The sequence below is a fragment of the Ochlerotatus camptorhynchus genome, unplaced genomic scaffold (assembly GCF_037179485.1).
Source record: "Ochlerotatus camptorhynchus isolate MF236.1 unplaced genomic scaffold, CSIRO-AGI_Acam_v1.1 ptg000277l, whole genome shotgun sequence".
In the NCBI taxonomy this organism is placed as follows: Eukaryota; Metazoa; Arthropoda; class Insecta; order Diptera; family Culicidae; genus Ochlerotatus; species Ochlerotatus camptorhynchus.
Window position 1 is genome coordinate 1715208 of NW_027040766.1, and position 23318 is coordinate 1738525.

Consider the following 23318-nt stretch of genomic DNA (forward strand, 5'->3'; position numbering starts at 1 on the left):
TTTCAAATATGTGAAGTTTGTGGTGGCGTTAGGGGTGTCCACGCCACCGTGGAGCCACTTCTGGACGGACTTTGTTGAACGGCAGCGGAAACCACCCCCGGCGATCCTGGCAAAGCGCTCCCACTTCCGGCACCAGCACCCGTCGAACTGGCATGATTAGGTTCCGGCGAATGGTTATCGATGGTACAATGATGGTGGCCTGCACCAGCACCGTTGCTACTCATTAGGCCACTTTCCGCCGTAGCTGCCGCAGGATGATGCCCATGGTGGTACTGGATGTGTACCGGCGACGATGCTGCAACCGGTTGGTGTGTCCGGTGATGGTGCGAAGCGGAAACTGGAGTCAGTTCGGTTATCTCCGTCGGGTGATTGTAGGTGCTGCAAGCAAATCCTCAAATTTAGAACTAAATTTATCTTAACGCGGAATGCTAACCCATTCTTACCCAATGTCACCAATCATGGGAATGTACTCCGCCGTCGGATAATGGTAAGTGCTCTGATAAACACTGTAATCACTCGCACCGTGCCAGGACGTTGAATAGCCGATGTTGGAGATGGATGGCGGATTCAGGACTTGGCCGTACAACTGATGATTAGGGGATACGGTTGGCGTAGGATGATAAATCTGAAAATGAAATGGATATTGGGTAGTATCGATTTTTTAACATTATGATTCCAAGTAATACCTGATGCCCTGCAGGAGCGTAGATCTGCTGAGGCGACACATTCGGTTGGTAGACATCGATTGACGCGGAACCGGCTGCCGAAGAGCTGGATGTTGGAGTGTACTGACTGTTGTGAGACGACAGATGGTGTGAGGCGTAGGTTGGTGACGAGGTCGCATAGTTTGGTGATCCATTCGAGTGGGTAGGCGATATGTTTGGAGCTATCGAGTTGGGACTGCCAGGATTGGTGGTTTGACTGGTCCAGTAGGATCCCGTTGCAGCCGTCGGTTGCGATTGCCATGCCGTAGGGTAAGAGGAGAAAACCGGAGACGGGACCGGTTCCAGCGGTAGATACGGTGTTTGTGGTGAAGTACTCCCACTGGTGCTTCGAGATCGCTGAGTTGTGTACGGTGCGACCCGGTTCGTCCGAAGCGTGGTATGTTGATAACGTTCCGCAGTTGCAAGCGGAGACTGAGCAGTCGCGTAGGATGGGTGAAAGTTCAACCATCCGTAGGTTGAATTTTCCCTCGAGTATACCGAATCGGGACGTTCCTTCGCATCGAGGAAAGCCTTAGCGAATGGGTTGTACTTGATTTTGAGGGAAGTCACTTCCTCGTTTTGATAGGCCGTCACCGCGATGAACTGAGTCTCGGGAAAAGGATAGGTGTGGACGTTTCTCTGCTCGCGCTGCTCGGAAACGACTTGAACCAGGTGGACTCGCGGTTCGTACTTGTGCAGGGAGTTCAACATTATCTGCCCATTTCCGTTGGTTTTGTTGGTAAGTTTCACTTTTGCGAAAGAAATTGGTTCCTTCATCCAGTGTTGACCGAAGTTCGGTGATTCCGGGTGGACATATACTGGGTTTGGCGGGGGAGCTTCTGCTTTACCCCCGGCAACCTGGAAGAAATTTGAGAACGTCATCTTTTGTTATTCATGATATTCCAAACAGGTCCTTGGTATGTAATCTTTTAATTAGCTGGAATAGGTGTTTCAATTGATTATCATGTTGTCAATTGGTAAGGTAAGTGTGGCTCTAGTGGCCGTCTAGTTAGCATGATATTTAATTTAAAATGTATCAATTCCTTACAGAATACAGAGAGATATAGGCCAACTAGTGTCCAGGGTTGGCATGCTCAATTTTAATTGTGCCTTCTCTTGACGAAACATGGATTTTCTTGAAGCAACTACTAGAAATGAGACTTTCAATGAAAAAACTCATTGGTGGGAATTCAAATGTTGTGATTAAACTACTCTAAGTTCCATCAACTGAGTGAAAATTTATTAACAAAAAAGCAATTTGTGAAAAAATAACCATGCCTGCAAGTGTCGTAGCTTCGTCAAATATGGTTCGATTTCAATTATTTCAGAAGCATTCGAGATATTGCTGGTTTCCGGAGAGCATGTGATGTGATTTTTTTTAGGATAAGGTAGAGAACTACTTCGGCCTAATCGCCCATTGTGGGCCTATCGAGCAGAAAACTTCAAATAAATCCATGATTTCAGAGTTAACAAGTCAATTATGCGTTTGGTATGATACTTTAGTTAATAAGCTACGCAACGAAGTCAATGAGAACGCGTGATATGAAAGTTTGCACCCATTATTCCCAAAAACAAAAGAAGCGAGCGACCGAATCCATTTTTATCTTCATCCGATAGGCCGAAGTGAATTCATTGGCGTTTCAATGCGTTAGGCCGAGTTTAGAATCCATAGGCCGAGTTTGTCGTCAAAAAGCAGTGTTAGACTTTTAACAATATCTCAACTATTGGTTTCTCTTCGTCAAATCTTACGGTACATACGGAAAGGTAAATAAATTTGGAAGCCATCAGTAATAATATTCCGTTTGGTGCTAAACTGCGCTAGATTAAGAAAGAATAAGTGCGGGTTGTGCTTAATAGGCCAGAAATGGAGTAGTTAACCCTACCGGTTAAAATCTATATTTTTAGTTAACACTTAGAAAGCAGAACCATTTCCAAAGTTTTGTTTTATAGTCACTTAAACCGAAGACTACAAATCAAGAAGACCGGTAACTGTTCCCATCTCCCATACAAATGTCAAACGTCACTGATAGCAGCGCCTCTCTCAATCAAAGGTGGAACTTTTAAGCACAAGTGTTAGTGAGACTGCTCATAAACAATGACTGTGTGTGTGACCTAATGTCACCGAAACGAATAATCATAACACGGTACTCTTTGTTTTTGTTTTGCTCTACAAAATTTCTCGGCAATTTGTATCCTAATCACAGCACGCCGGTGGTTTTCCAACTCCAAACCGAAAAACTTGTCATGGTGAATCAAGTAGATGATTGAAACTCGGATCGATACCTAGTGGAAGTAACTAAATTGCTTGTGAACGAGGAATCGAAATATTGTTTATTTTGCCTGTTGAAAGCAATCAATTATAAGGAATTGGCAGTTTCCACCACCATTGAGTGAACTACCGTCATTTGGAAGCTGCTGAAAATTCAAGGATTCAAAAAGAAGAAAGATCCGGTACCTAAATTACGATCCAACGGAAGGCGTAGCAGGATCTAATGTTGGAGAAAATAAAAATGAAAGGTTGAAGGGCTACAATCCCAAACGGTAGGTATTGATAAAGAATATATTTCCATTTTTGATGTTGTCCGAATATGAAACCACAGGATAGTAATCCTCTGTATGCTTTAACAATTCTTGGAATCGACCGAACCCTTCCAGAACAACAATGTCGGATTGGCCAGTGACATTCAAATGGTCAGCGAGTACTGTGCCAAATTTCCGAGCGTCACAACTTAACCCCCCCCCCCCCTCGACACACTGTGGTTAGGTGCCAAATCCGAGAGGAACGAGCATGCATTTTACTAATGCACCATACGAATGACCATAAATACATCACTAAAGGGCTTATGAAAAGTGGTAGACAATTCTGAGATAGCAAATTAATGGTCGAGGAAGGTCCCACCATCATTGTGAATGGCATCATTGCCATAGTTTTAATTTTTAAACAAATTTATTAACGCACACAAGTTGAACATCAGCTGGAATTTTACTCGTTGGCAGCATAAAGCAAAGAAAGAAACGCTTCACTTTTTACGACAATCATAACAAAAGCAATAATTGACAGATATTAATTTATACTTATGTGTATAAATGCACTCGTGAATTAACACACACCATCATACATGGGTTGCACTTTTGCTCAGAAGAGGCGTTGCCGTTACTGTCTCCTGATTTTTGGCAGAATTGCCAGTCTTCTTGATTTGTAGTCTTCGCTTAAACGCTCTTGGGTCCTTCGGGGTACTGCTACTCCAAGAACTAAATTTGACATGAAATCAACCGAGATATGGTCAAATGGTTTTTAAATGATTTTAAAAGGAAATCCCCGGAATAGGTTCCGATCGAGATTTCTGAATGTGGACAGATTTATTATTCTCTAAAATTTGAATTCTCATGAATTTTCGTGAATAGGCTTTCTATAGACTTGAAATGGTTCTCAGCTCTTTCTTCGTGGATTTTGCTAGTGAATAGGCTTTCCTTAGTGCTGGGATGGACCAATGACTGCTCACAGTACTAGAACCAACGGAAATTGTATTTTAGCATCAAAACATGCCGTTGGACAACTCTTTCTTCATGGTTTCATGAATTAGTCTTGGGATGAAAAATAGACCACATTGCACAATGGTCCCAAAGCTGAATTTAGGAAGCCAAAATGTTTGCGCTAAAACCGATGACACAGTAGGCTGCGCTTGAAAGCTGACCTGTTTTTTTTGCTGTGTATTTTTCGACAGCGAATTAAACATTTTGTTGTTTTAAATTTGTTAATTTGTGTGCTGAAATTTAGTTTCAAGTGTTCATAAAGTTATCATTTAGTGATGTGTCGTGTTTTGCCTGTGATTGCCTTGAGTGACTCGGTTGACCTTGAATCTGTAGGTGTAGGTGCTCATTGCCTCCCGGGAACCCGATTCTTCGAGTTCGGATGGCACACTTTCGGCGTGTAGTTCTATTGAGAGATGTGAATTAGCCCGGGAACGTGTTGATAATGTGTCCGTCGCGAGTTTTGGTCGTGATTCAGCCGTGAATCAGCAAGTTTTCCACTTGCAGAAGTGCTCGGCTGCTGGTCTCTCGCTGGTTCCGGAGATTGCGGGCAATATGAAAGATGCCTCGCTGGATACGCCCAAGACTGGACGGGTGGTAGCTGGTGGCCGTGAACCACCTCCCAGATGACCATGGCAATGCAAGAAAATTTGTGTTCGTTGAAGTAAGTATTATGATAAAGGTGCATCACGAAATAAGCTGCAAAGCTTAGAGAAACTCAAAACTACGGAACGCATGGATTGGAGGATCAAAAGAACATGGTGAGACCAGTCCAAATACATTTTACAATTTAAAAAAAAAAACAAACTAAATACGTGCCTGGTTTGAAAAGAATATTTTCGAACCTGGAAGCGTGTATGTCATACCAATATCCATTTGATAACGGTGATGCATACATGCGGGGCTTATTGTAAGCGAAAGTAACCTCGGAATGGGCGTGACTCTCCAGACATTCTGAAATTGGTTGCTGGATCTGCAATAGAGCTATCACTTTCTAACTCCCAGACTAAAGCTGTCTACAATGACCATAAATGCAACATTGTAGAGAGAGTTCTTCCATAATAACACTACCGGCCAGTGGGGGTTAGATTGAATACATGCACATACACACACACACAAAAATGTTTGCGCTACAACCATTGGTTTTAGGCATATGGTGTCTTCGGAAAAGTTTCTTCATATTTTTCGGCCGATTTTTTCATTGTAGTGAAATTTAGGTGGTCCATAAAATTGATGAATTGAAAATGCGAACTTTTTTTTATTGTTTGAGGTAGACCAATGCAATGTTCAAAAAGTTGCAGAACAATCAATTTGCAGCAACTTTGCTCAAGACACTATATTTCCATCTCTTATGGTTCATGAGTTATGATTTTTTTAAACAAGCTGGTTAGGGTGGTCTCTGAAAAATGGTTTTCTATGAATATCTTTTCATACGTTCATTTTTCGTAAAAACGAGGTTCTAGACACTTTTAGAACTTTCAATGACAAATATTTTTGCTGAAGCAAACAAGTTTCTATCTTTTTTATTGGAAAGTTATAGGCGGTCTTCTTCAAAAAACTGTACTTTTCCATTGTCAATATCTCTAGTAGGAGCAAACCGATTTTCAAACTTTGAATTCCATTCGAAATATCGTTGATTTGTGCACTTATGGTGGGAAAACTGCAAGAGCGATTTTTGTTTGAAGCATTTAATTTAATTTTTTAAATTCATATATGTATGCAAAAAACTGCCATAACTCTTCAAATAAAGGAGACAGTATTTTAATTTCTTCGAGAAAAAATATGTGCCATCAAAAGTTCTAAAAGTGTCTAGAACAACGTTTTTGCGAGAAACCAATGTATGAAAAGATAATTGTGAACAAGTGGTTTTTAGGTGAGGTTTTGACAGATTATTCCAAAGGTCAAGAGTTTGATCAAATGATCTAAAATAAAAACGAAATATTTTGACGTAGGACTACGTCTGTGATTTCCATATGGGGGTACACTTTGTGAAAACCGAAAATGAAATAGGGGAATTTACGTATTCTCGGCAACCTAAGCAGCGACCTTCTTTCTATAGCCTTTTTCTCTAAGGAACGCACACATATGCAGTATTGGTTTGTTTACAATCTATTGCTGCCAGCTGCTCTAACAATTTCAGTCGAAAGAATTGTCAAAAACTGTTTTGAAACGCTTTTACAAAGCTCCAATCTTCTCTAGTGAGAGCGAGTATTGTCGGCAACCAGTTTTTCTTCGGCAACCGTTCCATTTGAACTGCATGTAAATCTGCTGTTCTATTATCGGCAACTCGAAATCAGCTACAATTTGTAGTGCGTGTGTTTCATTTCAAGAAAACCTTGCTAGATTGCTTTTTCTCAGTGGTAAAAATATAGGCAAATTGAAGCTGAAAGCATAATGAATCGTTTGCATGCATTCAGCGAAGTGTTTTCGTAAGAAAATCCAGTGAAAATAGTGTTTCAATTTGGGTTGCCGAAAATAGTCTGTCATGCCGAAGCCGTCATTTCCCCTATGTAACGAAATTATGAAAAATTTTGAACGTTAATAACTCAGCTGCCCCTGGACCAATTTAAATAATCTTATCACCAATCGATCAGAAATATTTCTACGCATCGATTGCAATGCTCTCCAATTGTTGATTTTCCACCACCATCCACCATGTTTTGTGTGTTTGTTTTTGACATGCCAAAGCAACCCATGATTGCCATTTTTTAACTGTCATTCGAGCGTTATGGTACAAAACGTTCGTTACATTTGCGTTCATCAGAGTAAAAATTCGTTTGCAAATAACATTCTGAAAATTATGACTGCACAGAAGGTAAGTCAAATATTGTTTACTTATATGAATGGTATTGCGTTTTGTTTTCTGGATATCCTGCATTCATGTAATTTTTGTCTGTTATTGCTAGGGAATGGTTTTTGAGCAACTACAAGTCAAATATACTGAACTACATTAAAATGAGGTTATCGATTCTCTATTTCAGTTGAAATAGATAAACGAAAGCTGTTTTCAATTTGGGAAAACTCCTTGGGAGATGAAAAGGTTGCCTCCGTTTGCAACGAAGTTTTCACTCATTATGGAATTGAACCTGAGCTCATGGTAGCAGCTGTCATAGAAGCTAAACAAATTGTACTATCGATGTGTAAATATTTAAAAAAGTTATGGCAAAAACATAACCAAACCGAAGAAAAAGTATATAGCAACGATTACTTTACCCCTTCGAAAAGTATTAATGGCATTCCTTCGTCATCCTCACCTGCTAAACGTGGCAGAAAGTTACTGGCATTCGAAGACAGCAGCAGCGAAGTTGTAAAAAGACGGAAGACATCGGATTTAAGGAATAAATATCCAACGGTTGAGTTAGCATATGATACTCAAATGAAACTAAGAGAGGAGGGTAAACACGATTCCGCGACTGTTGTGCAAGATATTACACAAAGGAGTCTATCAAGAGCAACGCAAGTGTCGTCATTGCAACGCAAGTGTCGTCATTGCAACGTTAAGTTTCTAAATCTCTTGTTCCGTTTACAAATAATAAAGCTCTTGTCATGGATCTGAATCTGACGAAAAATCAATATGAAAGATTGCGTAAAGGTGCCGTTCAGCGCAACGCAAACCTTTATCTTTGATACGACAAAGTGTTGGATGCAAAGAGAAGTTGTTACCCCGTAAAAGAATCCTTGCTGATCTCAGAAACTTCAGCTGAAGTAAAACTTGGGGCTCTTTTGAGACACACAAGCCGTAGAATAATAGAAGCAAATATTAATACCCTGTACAGACGGATTATATCATTTAGTTTTCACTGGAAATCCTATGTATGAGTGCTCATTGCAAGACAGCCTATATTACATGATATATGCCATAGTCTGTACAGGGTATAAGCGAAGACAACAAATCAAAAAGACTGGCAACGTTGCCAGAATCCAAGCGACAGATACAGTAGCGCTACACTTGAGTGAAAGTAGAAGCAACGCATAGAAAAATGAGCAAATACACAAACCCTTCTTCTGATGATGTAATCTTTGCTATCAAATTCGTTCGAAGCATTTACCTTTGAGCGGCAGATGACGCGATTGTACCTGTCTCATAGCGTTTGTATGAGAAACTGGAAGAGTTGCCAGTCTTCTTGATTTGTTGTCTTCGGTATAAGTCTTTATTACGACTTTCTTGCGCCTGTTCCAACAATTGACCTATTGGAACTAGAAAGCTTTCCACAACTTTAGATCCGTGAATCCGAATTTTTTGAACAGTATCCGGCTTTACTCTGATGAACGCAAATGCAACGAACGTTTTGTACCATAACGCTCGAATGACAGTTAAAAACTGGCAATCATGGGTTGCTTTGGCATGTCAAAAACAAACACTCAAAACATGGTGGGTGGTTAGAATGCTGTTAATAAAACATTGGTCAGCTCACATGGATACAACGGGAAACAAATGACTGCTAGATGAAATGATAGTATTTTCACTATAGTTTCATCATATTGAGGAGCCGTCTGCCCCTTTTTGCCTCTTTGAAGTTTGTGGATTCTTAAAATTTGGCTATTTTTGAGCTGATATTGCCTATAACATTTTCTGTTTTGCAGATAGAACCTTTTTGTCTTGAGCAAAGTTGTGTATTTTATTGATTATTAAAAATTAGCAGAATATTATAGTCATCTAAATCAAATAATTTCGGAAATATTTATAAAAAAAAAACGTATTGTTGAGGCCCTTCTCTAAAAAACGCTTCATAACTCAAAATCTCAAGCAGATAGAGACATTGCGTTTTCTAGTCAAGTTTTTAGTTATGAAGCAACCTACAACTTCGCTGAAGACTTTATATCTCTATCTGGTCAAACTAAAAAGTTAGATTTTGCAGCACCACCTGTGGTGAAGTTTCGAACTAAAACTTAACTTCATTCAATGGGTCTTGTCACTTATAAAAACTCTTCTGAAGATACCCTATTGAAAAAACCACTGTAAAAGGTGCTAATGAAAAAAGTTTATGGATTTGGCCTTTTGCACCACTGTGCAGGGGTGCAAGCGATTTTGATCGATTATCTTCATGAACTTTCTGTTTCGGTAATAACTCGACGGCAAACACATTCATTGATACGTTTGTTGATCTGGATGACAGAAGAGCATAGCAAAAATAGTGCGAAATAGGTTTGTGGAGCCATAGTCATCAAAAGAGGAAATCGATGCTTCTAAGCCCCTTAATCCTGTCGTTTTCAATTATTCGAGCGCATAACGGACATCCCTTATTATTTCTACTCGTTTGATTTAGCACAGTAGAGAAAATAAATAAAAGTACTTATTTATCTGAACAGGCACAGAGAAGAGCCATGACGTGAAACAGGATCATAAATTCGCCGAAAAAAGTGTTAAGCGTCTTTCTGCTAAAGGCTAAGATTTACCAACTTGTTGAGAGAAAAACTAAAACAGTTTTTTAGCTGGTTGGACACTGATATTTTGCGGCCTTCCAACCTGTCGCAGACACCAGTTAAACCCCTGTAGATGTAGATGGGCCGAGACTCTTGCGAGTGCCCAAAAATTGAACCGAAGAATATAGGATTTTCCGGTTCGATTTGCTAATCCAGCAAATACAGCATGTTTAATACCTGAATGCTATGATATTAAGCAAATTTGCAATCAAAATCATCATGTAAAAATTGATTTGGATGTAAATTACCGATTCCGCTCACTATCCAATAACTCAGAGAACACGATCGTCCAAGACAAGACCTTCGCGCCGGCACCCACGGTGTTTCGTCCGTCCTAATTAGCACGTTGATGCACTTTGTTTTTCCAAGCGGTGCACCGTGCATTAATTAGCGCAATGCAAATAGTTTGCAACGTTACGGAATAAACAAGCGTCTCTTTTTCGATCACGCCGCTGACGGAGTAACTTGTGACTATAGTTGATGGTTCTCCTGCTCGAGGTAAGGGAAAAAAAATGGAAAACTCTCAAGGTCCGCCATTGCACACATGGCAACTGCATTCGTGCGTGGAAAAATGGCAACGGAACATTTACATAGATCAGATGATGCGGCCGGTTGAAACACACTCTCCTTACAGATTATCTCCTGCCGCGTCTTTGAATTTCTTTTCAGCTATTAGCAATATCTTACCCATTCACCGTTGACGTACTTCCAGCGATGCGAATCAACTTGAGAAAATTCCAACAGCACGGTGTACATAGCGGTGGGATCCAAACCGCTCGCGGTTACCTTTACCACGGGAAACATACGTCTGAAACCGGCGGGAATGTAAAAAAAAGGAAGAGAAGATTAATTATGCCTATTCCGGTGCTGTGCGATGTCGGTAAGACCGTCACCCGAACGTCTCCCAGCAAAAGCGATTGCCTGTATCCTATACATATTGACTACGATCATGAAAACCAATATTTGTCTACTGAGAAACCAGAATGTCCCTCATCCAAGTTCCGTTTGGCTGAGTCAATCTAAACTAACTAGGAAGGCACCATTCTCGAGAATCTAAGCACAATCGCTGCCATTTTACCCCCTGTGACTAACGACTAACCCACCTTCCATTTTTGGTGACAATCATCTCGTTGGTGAGGTTTTGAAATCGCATCCACAGATCACGATCGTCCAGCGTGACCGCGAGGTTTTGCTCTCTACCTCCCCGTGCATGGCCACCGAGCGTTCCACTGCTGCCCCCACCCGACTGCGACATGTTGCTACCATTCGTTGTCGCTCCCGTCGATCCCCCGTTACTCGATGCCGTCATCAGTGGATCGATGGCGGATAAAATGTGGGACGTTGCCATCTCGTCCACCGAGCGCATTCTGGAGGAAAGGAAAAAATAAAACGAAAGAAAATAAACAAATGACAAATGAATAATTAGTTAGGTGTGCGGTGTTGATTAAGTAAAGTTTGAGATAAAATTGCTTAATTCAACAAATTTTAAACGCTTCAAAAACAGAACCGGTCAGTCTGTAAACATGCAACACGAATGTGTGTTTGGGACGATGTTGAACTCATCTGATCTACTGGGGATGGTTGTATGCAGGTACCGTAAAACGGGTGAAGTTGTTCACAACACCGTTCAATTTTCTATTCGGAAAAATCCTTTTTCATTATATCATTGTAAGATAATTTGTTTAGTATTTCATTAAGTAGTTCAAAATAGTGCTTTTTAAATTTGTCTGCAAACAACCGATGCATTCTACCGCTCTAAATGTACAATTTTGTGCAAGTGATAAAATATGCAACTTTTAACTGTTCCTAAACATCCTATCAGAATTAACATTCATACTTATTAAACTTTGGGGTTACTTTTCGGAGCTTGCAGTCTTGAATAGGCAGCTACAAGGAATCAAAAATATCTCCAAATGAAAAAATGACAAGCGATCAACGAACCGAATAATAACGCTATGTCAGAAGTGGAAAGCAATAATGATATAATCTTCTTTGTACTTTTTCATGACAAGCAGCCCGTGCGACACAACTCATTCGGGGCGGTAGAAGGAAACGAGCAAATTGTTGGCAAGCTGCTTCACGAAGTAAAGCCGAAGATGATACACGTGTGTTAATGGGAATTTTTTTGTTATGTCTTTTCCCGATTCATATCAAGCTATGTCCTCATCCGTGTATATTGCAACAAAGCAGGCAAGCAATATATCATTATCCTTCTACCACTCGGATTGAGCTTTGTTACAGAGCGAGTTTGTCATGGTAGTCGTAGCAACCGTTTTGTCTGTATCGTTGGTTGCTTTATGTGTTTGGATTCGCTGGGCAGCTACAACGAAATTCTGCGTCTATTATCCAACGTTTCGATGATATATTTCATCTTCATCTAGGATTTTCATAATTAAGTTTGATTACATTAATTTTGATTTGTTTGGAAGGCTGATCAGGACCCGATTTGACGCCGTTCGAGAACTGTGGAGTGAAAATTTCAAATTTTGCGTCACTCTTGCTGCCATGCTCTCGAACGTATACGATAGTGTGCAAATATATCTTAGCTTGATGGTCAGCAATCGGTTCGGTGAAAGATGTTTCAACTAGACCTGTGCGCCGATCAAAATATTTTCGGCGACGGCGTGACATGTTATTTTCTGCCGGCGGCGACGGCGTTGCGGCGTTACGCCGTTTACTTCCGGTGGCGGCGGCGTGGGTCGGCGTGAGTTTATTTTTAATTATTTAGAAAAAATACTTTCCAATCCTAAAGCACATGGGCAAAAATGCTACCCAATGTTGAGTTCAGATTATTCAAAATCGCCAAAACATAGGTCACTAAACTATGAATGTCATAAAACTGGCATAAAACCTATGCTCCTAAGGTAGTTCGAATATCAAGTTTAATTATTGCATTAAAACTGGGCCAATTGGCCATGACATGGCTGTATAGCGGTTTACAGGAAATTTTTAAAGCAATGTGGTCGTCAGTGAAGGTTTTATAATTTGTTTATCGTTGGAAAGTTTACTCATTTTATGATTATTTGTGTAGAAATGAACAACCGTTTGAACCCCTTAAAGAAAAAAAAACATTTTTGAGCATATTTTTAATTTCTTACTTAGTGATATCGGATGAATTATTGATTACTTTCCATCTAATTCCACTTATCTAATAATATTAATATCCATGACAGACACGAGTTTTGACTACAATGTGCAGTCTTCATCAGTGTCGTCCTTTCCAATGGGAATAAAACTGATGAAGACAGCACATTGTAGTCGAAATACGTATCTGCCATGGATATTAATATACCAAGTGGAATTAATTGAAAAATAATCACCCTTTTTTGCTCTTGTGAGTAATCTGCAGACAACTCAATTAATAACTTTTATTCCAGATGAAGTACAAACAAAATCTGGGCGAATACGAAAAAAATATCCTGAAGTTAGAAAAGCTTACTGGTCACGAAGGGTGCTGGAAGAAACCTTCTGGGGCATTCTGGAGAATGTCGAACAAATCTTCTACCGTAAGTTAGAAGGGATTTCATAAGAAGAAACATCTACCATATTCCGTAAGAATCATCCGAAAGCAATTCTATAGTCAGATTTTTTTTTCCTCTGTTCGGGACCTAACACTACAGTGACCAGTAAATTGATCTATTGTAGTATATCCCGTGTCCTTAGTTTAGTGCATGTCTTATTACTCCATCACTATTGAGAAAGGATGAAGTATTCGATTTTTTCACAGTTGCCACTCTTGCATTTATCGCAAGGATCCGACTCTAATTGAAAGGTCCCGCTATTTATACCCTTCGGAGTGTTGAAACACCCTCCAAAGGCACGCCCCTTTGTCAGTCAAAATTGGATTCCTTAGCAACAAAATTAAGGTATGACACCGATAATGACCATGCATCAGAACCCTAGTCTTAACCACTTCAAACTAGGGAACAACGAATAGAAGATTAGGAATCACATAGATGAAGACAACTAACTCATTTTTTGTCCTTTTTTTCAAGATCATCCTCGGTAGACAAAACCGATTCTTGTCACTATCAAAAAGGCATAAAAAGTAACAAGGACTAAGATGTGTTCCTTGGATTACTGAAAAATCCTATTGTCCTAGTTTGAAGTAGTCAGGAATCGGTGGTAGATCTTACATCCCGTAACGTACCACGAAAAGATGATCTACTCAGATACTCCTAGGCAACATAAATTTCTGAAGGAAATAGGAGAAGGGGGTTATAAGGACTGTCTATATGAAAAGAATTTTATAGTATGTATCAGTAGACGACATAGGAAAGACGTAATTTATGGGAGACTTTGAGTGGGGCAAGAGTACGAATGGCTTCGAATGGTCGTAAAATTGTGTTGATTTTGAAGAATGCTGATAGAACCTGTTTTTAATTTTTTTTTAAAGTATGCTGCAGTTCACTGATATTAACAAATATATTAATAACATCAGATATGAACGATTTTATGCAAATTTCCACAGTTAAAAATGTTCCAACTTTCAACACTTGACCAAAGAAGACAGATGAGTGCATATAAATACTATGTGTGTAAAGATGACGAACTAAGGTCCAATTTTGATTTGTTATTGAATTAAAAAGCAGTCATTAAATGAATGCTGTGGTTCGGAAGTGCAGTCAGTTTCTAGCTGACTGAAAGCTTCTGAAGTTAGCTGTTTATTTGTTACTTCACAACCGTTTACATGATTGCTAGAGCTACTAATATCATAAAATAACTTTCAAAAATATTGTTCGATGTGTACAAAAAGTGTGAAAAACCTGTTTTGTTACAATGTCCAAAATTTATAAAAGGCTACAATCAATGATCATACAAGTACCGAAAATAACTCCTTTTTATTTGTTTTTGTGAAGTTAACTTCTTAAGAATTGCATGACATAAATAATTGAAGAACCTTTTTTCATTTTAAAATATTTTTTATGGATTTTGCTTAAAACTGATTTTTGCTGACGATACAGTCCTTATATGGGGTTGCATTCATTCTATTGTGAGTGTTATATGCTACAATGACATTCTATTTATTAAATTACATGTGAACAAGTCTGGAATCTAATTATGAATAATGAAGGAACTGATTTTCCAATTTAAAAAAATGAATCTTAAATTAGTATTTTTTTCAATAACTGCCCAATTTTAGAAATTTGAATGCATTGTTCATTTTGGAGTCTAGTTTTTTTTATCTAGTTCGTTTATTTGTAAGGCTCAATCGCGTTAGCTTTACGGAGCCGATAATTCATTGTTCATTGGATGTAACAAAATTCATTTATTTCTATGTCTAGTAGGAGTTGGACCGAATTCTCGTGGCTTATCCGAGGTTAGAGGGGTACATTGTCGAAGGATAGGATCAGAGGAGAAGCTTGGGGTAAGGTTTCGTTGTCTCATCAGAGCGTTGTCGCCAGTATGAACGGTAGTGCGGTTCTAGCTTCGTCTGGAGTTCGACCGGTTATGGGGATCAGTAGGCGACGGTGAGACTCATCGAGACTAATAGAGAGAAACAAAAGACAAAGAAATTAAATTCTTATACTAGACATTTGCAGAAACACATAAATCGACTGTATATAGCAGAGATCGCGGGTTGCCAACACGCCTCTGATAGTAACATAGGGTTGTCTTCCTTGGACCTCGAGGGTATTTGAAAGTCGCTCTCTGGCTGCGTCATTATCCGTACATTGCCAAACTGCGTGATCGATGCCATCGTAACCGTTTCCACACCGTCAGATGTTTGAGATTTATTGTATGGAGATACGCATCCAGCGAGTAGGGGTTGGACATAAAGTCACGACTTAAGCCCCAGGCTTAATGGAGCCTTGCTCACGAGTTTTAAATGAGCCGAGCGTAGCATTTTTCTGAGGAGTAGAATGCCTACTGCCAAATCATTCCACTGGGCTTCAGAGCTTGTGAGCGAAGGGGGATAAAATGAGAGTGAGGTTTACTGCCATTCATGTTCATGTTTTCTATCACACGCTCTTACTCTCACTCTGCTTGAACTCTGAGCTTCTTGCGTCGAACAAAAAAGTCATCCGGAGTCTCGAAAAGCGCACTTCACGTCAAATAATTCTCTCGCTGAAGTTCACTCTCCCCTCTCTTTGGAGGAGTTTTTGTTTACTTCTTCCATATTCCTGCCGCCACTGACTCGAGGTGAGGGTTGGCTAAACTCGCAGGACAAGAGTGTTTAAAACCCCCAGTGAGTTTGAAGAGTTTCAGCAAGCCTGTTAAGCCCAAGCCTTTAAACCACGCTCTCGAAGAAACATTAGAAATAATTGAATGTTAGCACCGTTCAAGAGAGTTTAGAGAGAGTGATTACAGCAGTAAAACTAGTCTCGTAGTTCAACGTCAACTATGCGGTCGTGCTTTGAACACAACCCTTAACATTTTTACATCGCTGAATTCGTTGGTCATGACAAGAAAAGCAACACAATAGTTGGGTAAAAAAGAATATAAACGTTTTATAAAGCCGAACGCTTTGCATACACAAAAATTACTTAATCTTTCTAAAAAATTTGAATACATACGCTGGACACTGTCCTTGTAAATATCCCCTGAAAATCATTGGTAGCTGACTTGGCATAAACCATTTGAAATTTTTATATGGAAATTACTATGGAGAAACCATAATTTCGGTTCATATCGATCTCAAAAGAGTTCACCAGTTCACTCTACTTTAGAAAATGATAGCTGATCTTGTTAAAAATTTCTCAGCTACAACTTTGTTCAAGACCACTTTTCGATCAAATGTAAGGAAAAACATTATTAATGATTCAAATCACTGAGGTCTTATGATTATGCTAAATCAACTGTTCAGCAGGCAACATTGGTGCTTTTGGCGCGTAGAATAGAGGACAAAAATCATGGCTACTATGTCACACTGCAGTGTTGCCCACAATACAGTTGCTTAATCTTGCCATAAGATTATCAATCTCTCAAACAATTAATATCTATTTAATTTGACGTTTGGCTGAAAAACGATTTTCTGCAAAGTTATAGATGATGAAAAATTTACATCACCTCTGCCTACGAGATTTAATTAAATTTGAGTGGCTAGGTCCAGTTTATCGTATCAAGATAATGAGATAAAAGTTCAAAAAACTAAAATGCATCCTAACACCGCTTACTGGCAGTTTTTATAGCTAAACTTCCCTTCATCATGTATGTGTGTATGTATGTAAGGTAGCCACCATCCCTTCAAGACTTGTCTTGTATGCAGCTCCACTTAATAGCAAGATCAATTTGAGCTACCGATCTGAATTCACAATATCGCTGTATGAAGGGCCAAAAAAGGAAGGGCGGACCCGTAAGCAGAGACACTTACGAGAAATCCACGGGAATTTAAGAATCTCCTTCCAACGATACGCTCCAACAAATCGAATAACACAATTCGCAATACTTATTAAGCTTCCTACTGGATGGTTTGTTAAGAAGGGCGCGTCAATCGCCCTGAAACTGTTGGAGTAGAATTCACACCACCACAATCGAATCGGTAGGATAAAGAAAATGATAGTGTTTATTCCCTCCTAGACTCCAGCTGTCAATCATACCATCGTCCAGTTTCAGTTTGAATGATACCCTGATGCTCCCTCCCAACCCAGTATTTATTTATATAGTGAAAATATTTGCAATGGAGAAATAAAATATATCAGAACATTAAAATATGACATAGTGAAAATATATTTATATGGATAATATAGCTGCTACTGCAATGAAGAAGTATATTACATATAATAAGATGCAGCTCTAAACCTCCTCAGCTCACAATGGCAGGTGGATGTATAGGATATATTAAGCAATTAATTATATTTTGCTCGAATGATACTAACAATAATGCTAAAAATTGTGATGAATAACTAACATGACGAGAAATAACCTGCTTAATAAATATATACATATAATATTATTTAATGTTACTTCTTCTGCTTCATCAGCTTCATATTAATTTCGATGACTTACTTGGGTGTACTGAAATATTAAGTTAATAGTAATAGTATATCATGCAATGTATAATTTATATAATATATGTAGTGAAATGCAAGATATAAAAAAAAAACAAGTTTTGTTATTTATAATCATTGGTCTTTGGTAGCATCTAGTCTAAAAAGGGTACCTGTATAATAAATATATGCATATAATGTTAAGTATTGTTGTGCTTCGTCTGCTTCATATGTTTAATTTTAATTTCGATGAGTAATACCATACAATAAAATTACAATAGAGTGAACAATAAAAAATGCATTGTTATCAAGCAACATTTAGATAAATCAACGCCTAGCGCGCTCCAGAAACATTACAGGCTGTAAAAAATATAACGAAGAAGAGCTCTTACGCAAAATCCACGGGAATTTAAGAATCTCATTCCAACGATACGATCCAACAAATCGAATAACGCGATTCGCAATACTTATTAAGCTTCCTACAGGATGGTTTGTTAAGATGGGTGCGTCAATTTCACTGAAACTGTTGGAATAGAATTCACACCACCACAATCGAATCGGTAGGATAAAGAAAGTGATAATGTTTATTCCCTCCTAGACTCCGGTTGTCATAACAAGCTAAACTTCCCTTCATCATCAGCAGATAACAGGAACCTCTGAAACTTCTTACAATCTGTCCACAACTTAAAGGGGGGAGTGGTGAGTGTCAAAATGTTATCCATAATTGTTTACACGGGAGAAGGTGGGGATCTCAAATCTCTCCAAAACGATCTACGTGGTATATAGAAAGCCCCTGATTCCTGGTAATTTTCCGGGGACATCAAAAGGCATGTGACGCATGCATTGTGGTGTTCAGAGGATCTTTTCATACTGCAATTGCTCCCGCTTCTATCAATTGTCCGCAATGTTGCTGAAGGAACCGAAGAGTTCTTATTCTGATACCAAACCTACTACAGACAACTTTCTATTTCTCAATATTGAAGAGACCATCGAGATAGGATGAATCGACATTCAGAACAGTAATTTATTAGCCTATTAGTCGCCTACTTCAAACGAACAAAGTTTGGAGGCGAACCAGCCTCAGACTGAAAGCCTCCTTAGGCTCTGAACCATTTGGCGAATTTTTTTAACTTTTGGTTAAAATTTTACAGATGGAAAGTTATCGATGAACCCTACTATCCGAGCATGGTTATTTCTGACAGACAAGAAGTTAAATTTTGACAACCGCGGGTCGAAAACCGGTCGATCGACAGCACAGAGATTTTCGAACATAGAGAATAACTTTCGAAATGTAACTTTTAACCACGAGTTAAATTTAACTCGGCAAATGGTTCACAACCTTAATAAACATAAATCAATCAATCAAACGAACTAAAAACTAGTGAACTAGATTTTTCCATCGCCATATGGAGAGTTATTCGTTCCAGAATATTTTCTACGGGCCATCGACATAGAGAGCGATCGAAATAGAGAGAATATCTAAATATAGAGAACTGGATGTATGGGAATCTGAAGGGGCCACTCAAACCATCGAGATAGCGAGGTACATCGAGATATAGATCATCGAGAAATGGAGAATTGCCTGTATTTTTTTCCTCTGTTCGGGACATAACATCACTGTGACCAGTAATTTGATCTATTGTAGTATATCCCGTGTCCTTAGTTTAGTAATAGTGATGGAGTAAGACCTACTCCATCACTATTTAGAAATGATGAAATATTCGATTTTTTCACAGTTGTCATTCTTGCATTTATCGCTAGGATCCGACTCTAATTGAAAGGTTCCGCTATTTATACCCTTCGAAGTGTTGAAACACCCTCCAAAGGCGCGCCCCTTTGTCAGTCAAAACTGGATTCCTTAGCAACAAAATTAAGGAATGACACCGATAATGACCATGCATCAGAACCCTAGTCTTAACCACTTCAAACTAGGGAACAACGAATAGAAGATTAGGAATCACATAGATGAAGACTAACTAACTCATTTTTTACTTGTTTCAAGATCATCCTCGGTGGTCAAAGCCGAGTCTTGGCACTATCAACAAGGCATAAAAAGTGACAAGGACTAAGATGTGTTCCTTTGATTACTGAAAAATCCTGTTCCCCTAGTTTGAAGTATTCAGGACTTGGAATCGGTGGTTGCCTGTATTAAGTCTTGTATACCTACTATTTGGATGATATATCAACATACAACAATAGTCTAATATCCTACGATGTCTTGTTAGAATTCCTGCTTCGTACTATTTAGCAAGTAATTGAGCTGGATTAGTTTTATTTTTTATAATAGATAAATGATTCAACCATTTCGTCGATTATTATTCATTACACGACATATTTCTCACAAACTCCTTAATTGTATTAATCGTCATCCTAAAAATCCAAACCATGGCGCCCAGTCATGGCACAATCAAAACCGGTGGACTTACATATATATAAACACCTAATTAACACCAACGTGGCACGTCTTTTTTTACCACTTAGCAACAACCCCCGAAATTGATACCATTCCAATTGGGAGATAATTCATTCTCCCCGAATCTGAAAGCCGCACTCGGAAAACATTATCAATTCGTGATAGTCAGCTGATATTCAGTATTTCCCGACCAGTGTGACCTTTGCTCGCGCAAACTCCAAAGCCAAACCGAAACCTCTATGGAAATACAAGCCATTTATGACCTCCTGCGGAAATGTCTTAATCAATCGCGATCACGTCGTGGATCTCAAGCGAGCATCAGATGGATTCGTCTCGTTTTTCGCCCATACTCATCCGCAGCAGCATCAGCATCAGTATGTCGGTCGGTGACTCTCAAAGAGTTGCTACGCGCGGACACCAGAAGCTGTCGAAGTTTGATTGTCCATAGGTGTTTTATTGGAGGGAACGAAATCGCCGCCACCGATGGGAGATTTAAACTTTTATTGGACTAAACGAGTAGCGCGCCGAAGTCTCTGGTCTGGTCGTCATCATCATCACACCATCCATCATCGGTGGTAAGCCCTTTCGGAGAGTGGAAACGAAAGGCTTCCACCGAAGAAGAAGTTATGGGAAAAGTGGAAGCGCCCAAACGTGAGCCGTTCAGGCTACAATATCAATATTTTATTTTTTATCGCTCTTTTATTGGAAAATATCATTTAATTTTTATTATTTTATAGTACAACAGGCAGTGTCTTTGTTCGAAGCTAATTTGATTCGCATTCGCCGGCTTTCATCGGATGGCAAGTGGTTTTTTTTTTCGGATTTTAATAAAGTCAAGCAAGGTGAAACAGGTTTAACGATCAGAGTTCACTATTTTAGCAAAACAATTGATTACATTTGCCTGAAATTGGCAAACACTTAGAAATTGATCATTTTACACGTGACAGAATTAATCTTTGACGTGAACAAACATGTCATGGAAAATTATGTGTTCTGTCAAGTTTAGGGCACCTAAATTTACAAGAATTTGTCAAAGTGTGTAGTTTGACCTACATAATTAATAACAGAATACATTCGAAAAAAAAACTCCCGAACTTGATCATTTCACTCCGTCGGTGTGTTTGCCACTTTATGACCCTGGCAATTAGGTGAGATGTGGGTGATGGGTTGAGATGCCCATGGGGCGATTAACTGCACAGCCTGAGCGATGAGCCATAAACTGTTTTGTTGATGAATCAATTAATATTTCTCTTTCAGTTATTCATTTTAGCTGGGAAAATTTGGTTTCAGGTTAGTCACTTTTTCACCCGCTTCGACTTTTAGACTTCTATACGGTACAGCTACCCACCGTTTGAATCACCGAAATACCTCGGCGGTTTGGACTAAACTGGTTTGAGACTGGAAGCTCAAAAACAAAATCAAAGCTTGGAAGCTTGGTCACATGAAGACGATTGGAGCTCCACGGTGAGGTATCACGATCGCAGCGCAATTCGTTAAATAAGTTGAGTAAACATAAGGTTCGACTTGCTCGAACTGTTTACGCACTTTGCGTCATAGATCGTCATTTGGAAGTCATGTTTGATAATCGTGATACACGTAATGTGCTAGAAGCCCAACAAATATATAGCATTTTGGATACTGAATTTGAACTGATAATCTTCTTCATGACCTTCGAATCACTAGATTTCAGATTTAAACTTTATTTATTTCATCAACCGATATAGACTAGTACAACCACATGCACAGTTTTTTTTTATTAAATATATATAAAATTCTTTGATAAAAAATTAAAAAGTAAAATTTTGTCTTTAATAAAAATTAAGCAGTATCTGCTTTCCTATTTTTCCTCTTATAAGTTATGATTGCGTATGGAATTAAAATATTGTTTTAGTTTTTTTCCGATACATTGCAAAGCAAATGGTTTCGTATTCTGGATCATCATCTGGCGATTAGTTTTTCGTATTTTTTAAATACAATTAATTTAAATAATATTTAAATTGTAGTTTCAATGTCGATGAATCTGGAGATTGGGGTGAAATTCCCATGCTAAGGAAGGTTCCCGTTTAATCGACAAGATAAATCAATATTTTAGTGCAATGCCATAAAAATATTAGATTGGGGCTATTGGCAAGATATGACAATTGAAATTGCTTAGGTTCAGAGATACCAGCTGTTTCATAAAATAACTATTATTGCGTGGTTTTCTGCTTAAATTGTTTTTCAATTTTATAAATTTCAAATGACTTTCAATAAACATATTTTTGCTCCCATTTAAAGTGCAACGTATGGCAGCAATTATTCACCATCATATCACCTACACGGATAGAAATCCCCTTATACCTTTTGGCAAATTTCTATTGCTGATTATTCATAAAATGCATAAGTCAACTAATATGCAAATACCTTGCAAAAAGCTAATGAAGGTCATGTGTCAAATTAAATGTATAATTGGTCACCCGCTTAATAAAATACCATCTGCACTATAGTAGTAATGTTACTGACGACATGTGCAGTATCGTTATTATTACACGCTATTTCAAAACTACCCAAATTTGGGTAGAATCCACCCAGATCGGTCAAAAATGAGGCTACCCAAAAAAGGGTACATTATGTTGGGAGTGACAAGTTGACAAATTAACAACGTCGATCGGATTCATGTCGATGTTGTTCATTTGTCAACTTGCAACTTCCAACACAGTTACCCATTTTTGGGTAGGTTCAGTTTTGACCGATCTGGGTGGATTCTACCCAAATGTGGGTAGTTTTGAAATAGCGTGTAGGGTAGTCCTCGTTTCATACTAAACATATAAACTTCCACCAAAAGCGTGCGACAAATAATTGTACAAGGATGATGTATCATGTAATGATTATAAAACAAGCTGTTGCATAATACTCGTTTATAATGCGTGTATGGCGATTCTGAGTCCATAAACGTTAAAAACTTGAATTGGACGATCAGACAAGTAATAATGATCTAGTGTATACTTCTAGTATAGGCATGTATCTTCCACTATTGAGACATCATGGAGGAAGATGACACACGTACACTAACATGTTCTATCTTCATATCAGTGTCAACATTTCAAAAGAGCGTAATTGCACTTGTAAACAATGGCTTTAGCCATCGATTTCTCGCGAATAAAAGCTTACTCATGAAGATTAATAACACCAGCAGGTAGATAAATGTTTCCTTTAACAGCTAGCATTATTAATTTGAAGGGATGGGCTTTTATTTGCGAGAAATCGATAGCTCAAGCCATTGTTTACTAAAGCAATTACGCCCCTTTTAAATGTTGGCACTGATATATTAGCTGT

The 23318-nt window shown here is 38.8% G+C and overlaps 1 protein-coding gene across 1 annotated transcript in view; it reads right to left on the reverse strand.

Annotated features, from left to right (window-relative positions):
- byn (brachyenteron) overlaps positions 1 to 23318 on the reverse strand; it is a 36992-nt gene continuing 13674 nt past the window's right edge. Inside the window, exons 2-6 of the mRNA XM_065227930.1 lie at positions 10763 to 11026; positions 10347 to 10467; positions 687 to 1562; positions 444 to 625; positions 1 to 378 (exon numbers count right to left, since the gene is read on the reverse strand). Coding sequence (XP_065084002.1) covers positions 3 to 378; positions 444 to 625; positions 687 to 1562; positions 10347 to 10467; positions 10763 to 11025 — 1818 coding nt within the window. The 5' untranslated portion in view covers position 11026 and the 3' untranslated portion in view covers positions 1 to 2. The remainder of the gene's footprint in view (positions 379 to 443; positions 626 to 686; positions 1563 to 10346; positions 10468 to 10762; positions 11027 to 23318) is intronic.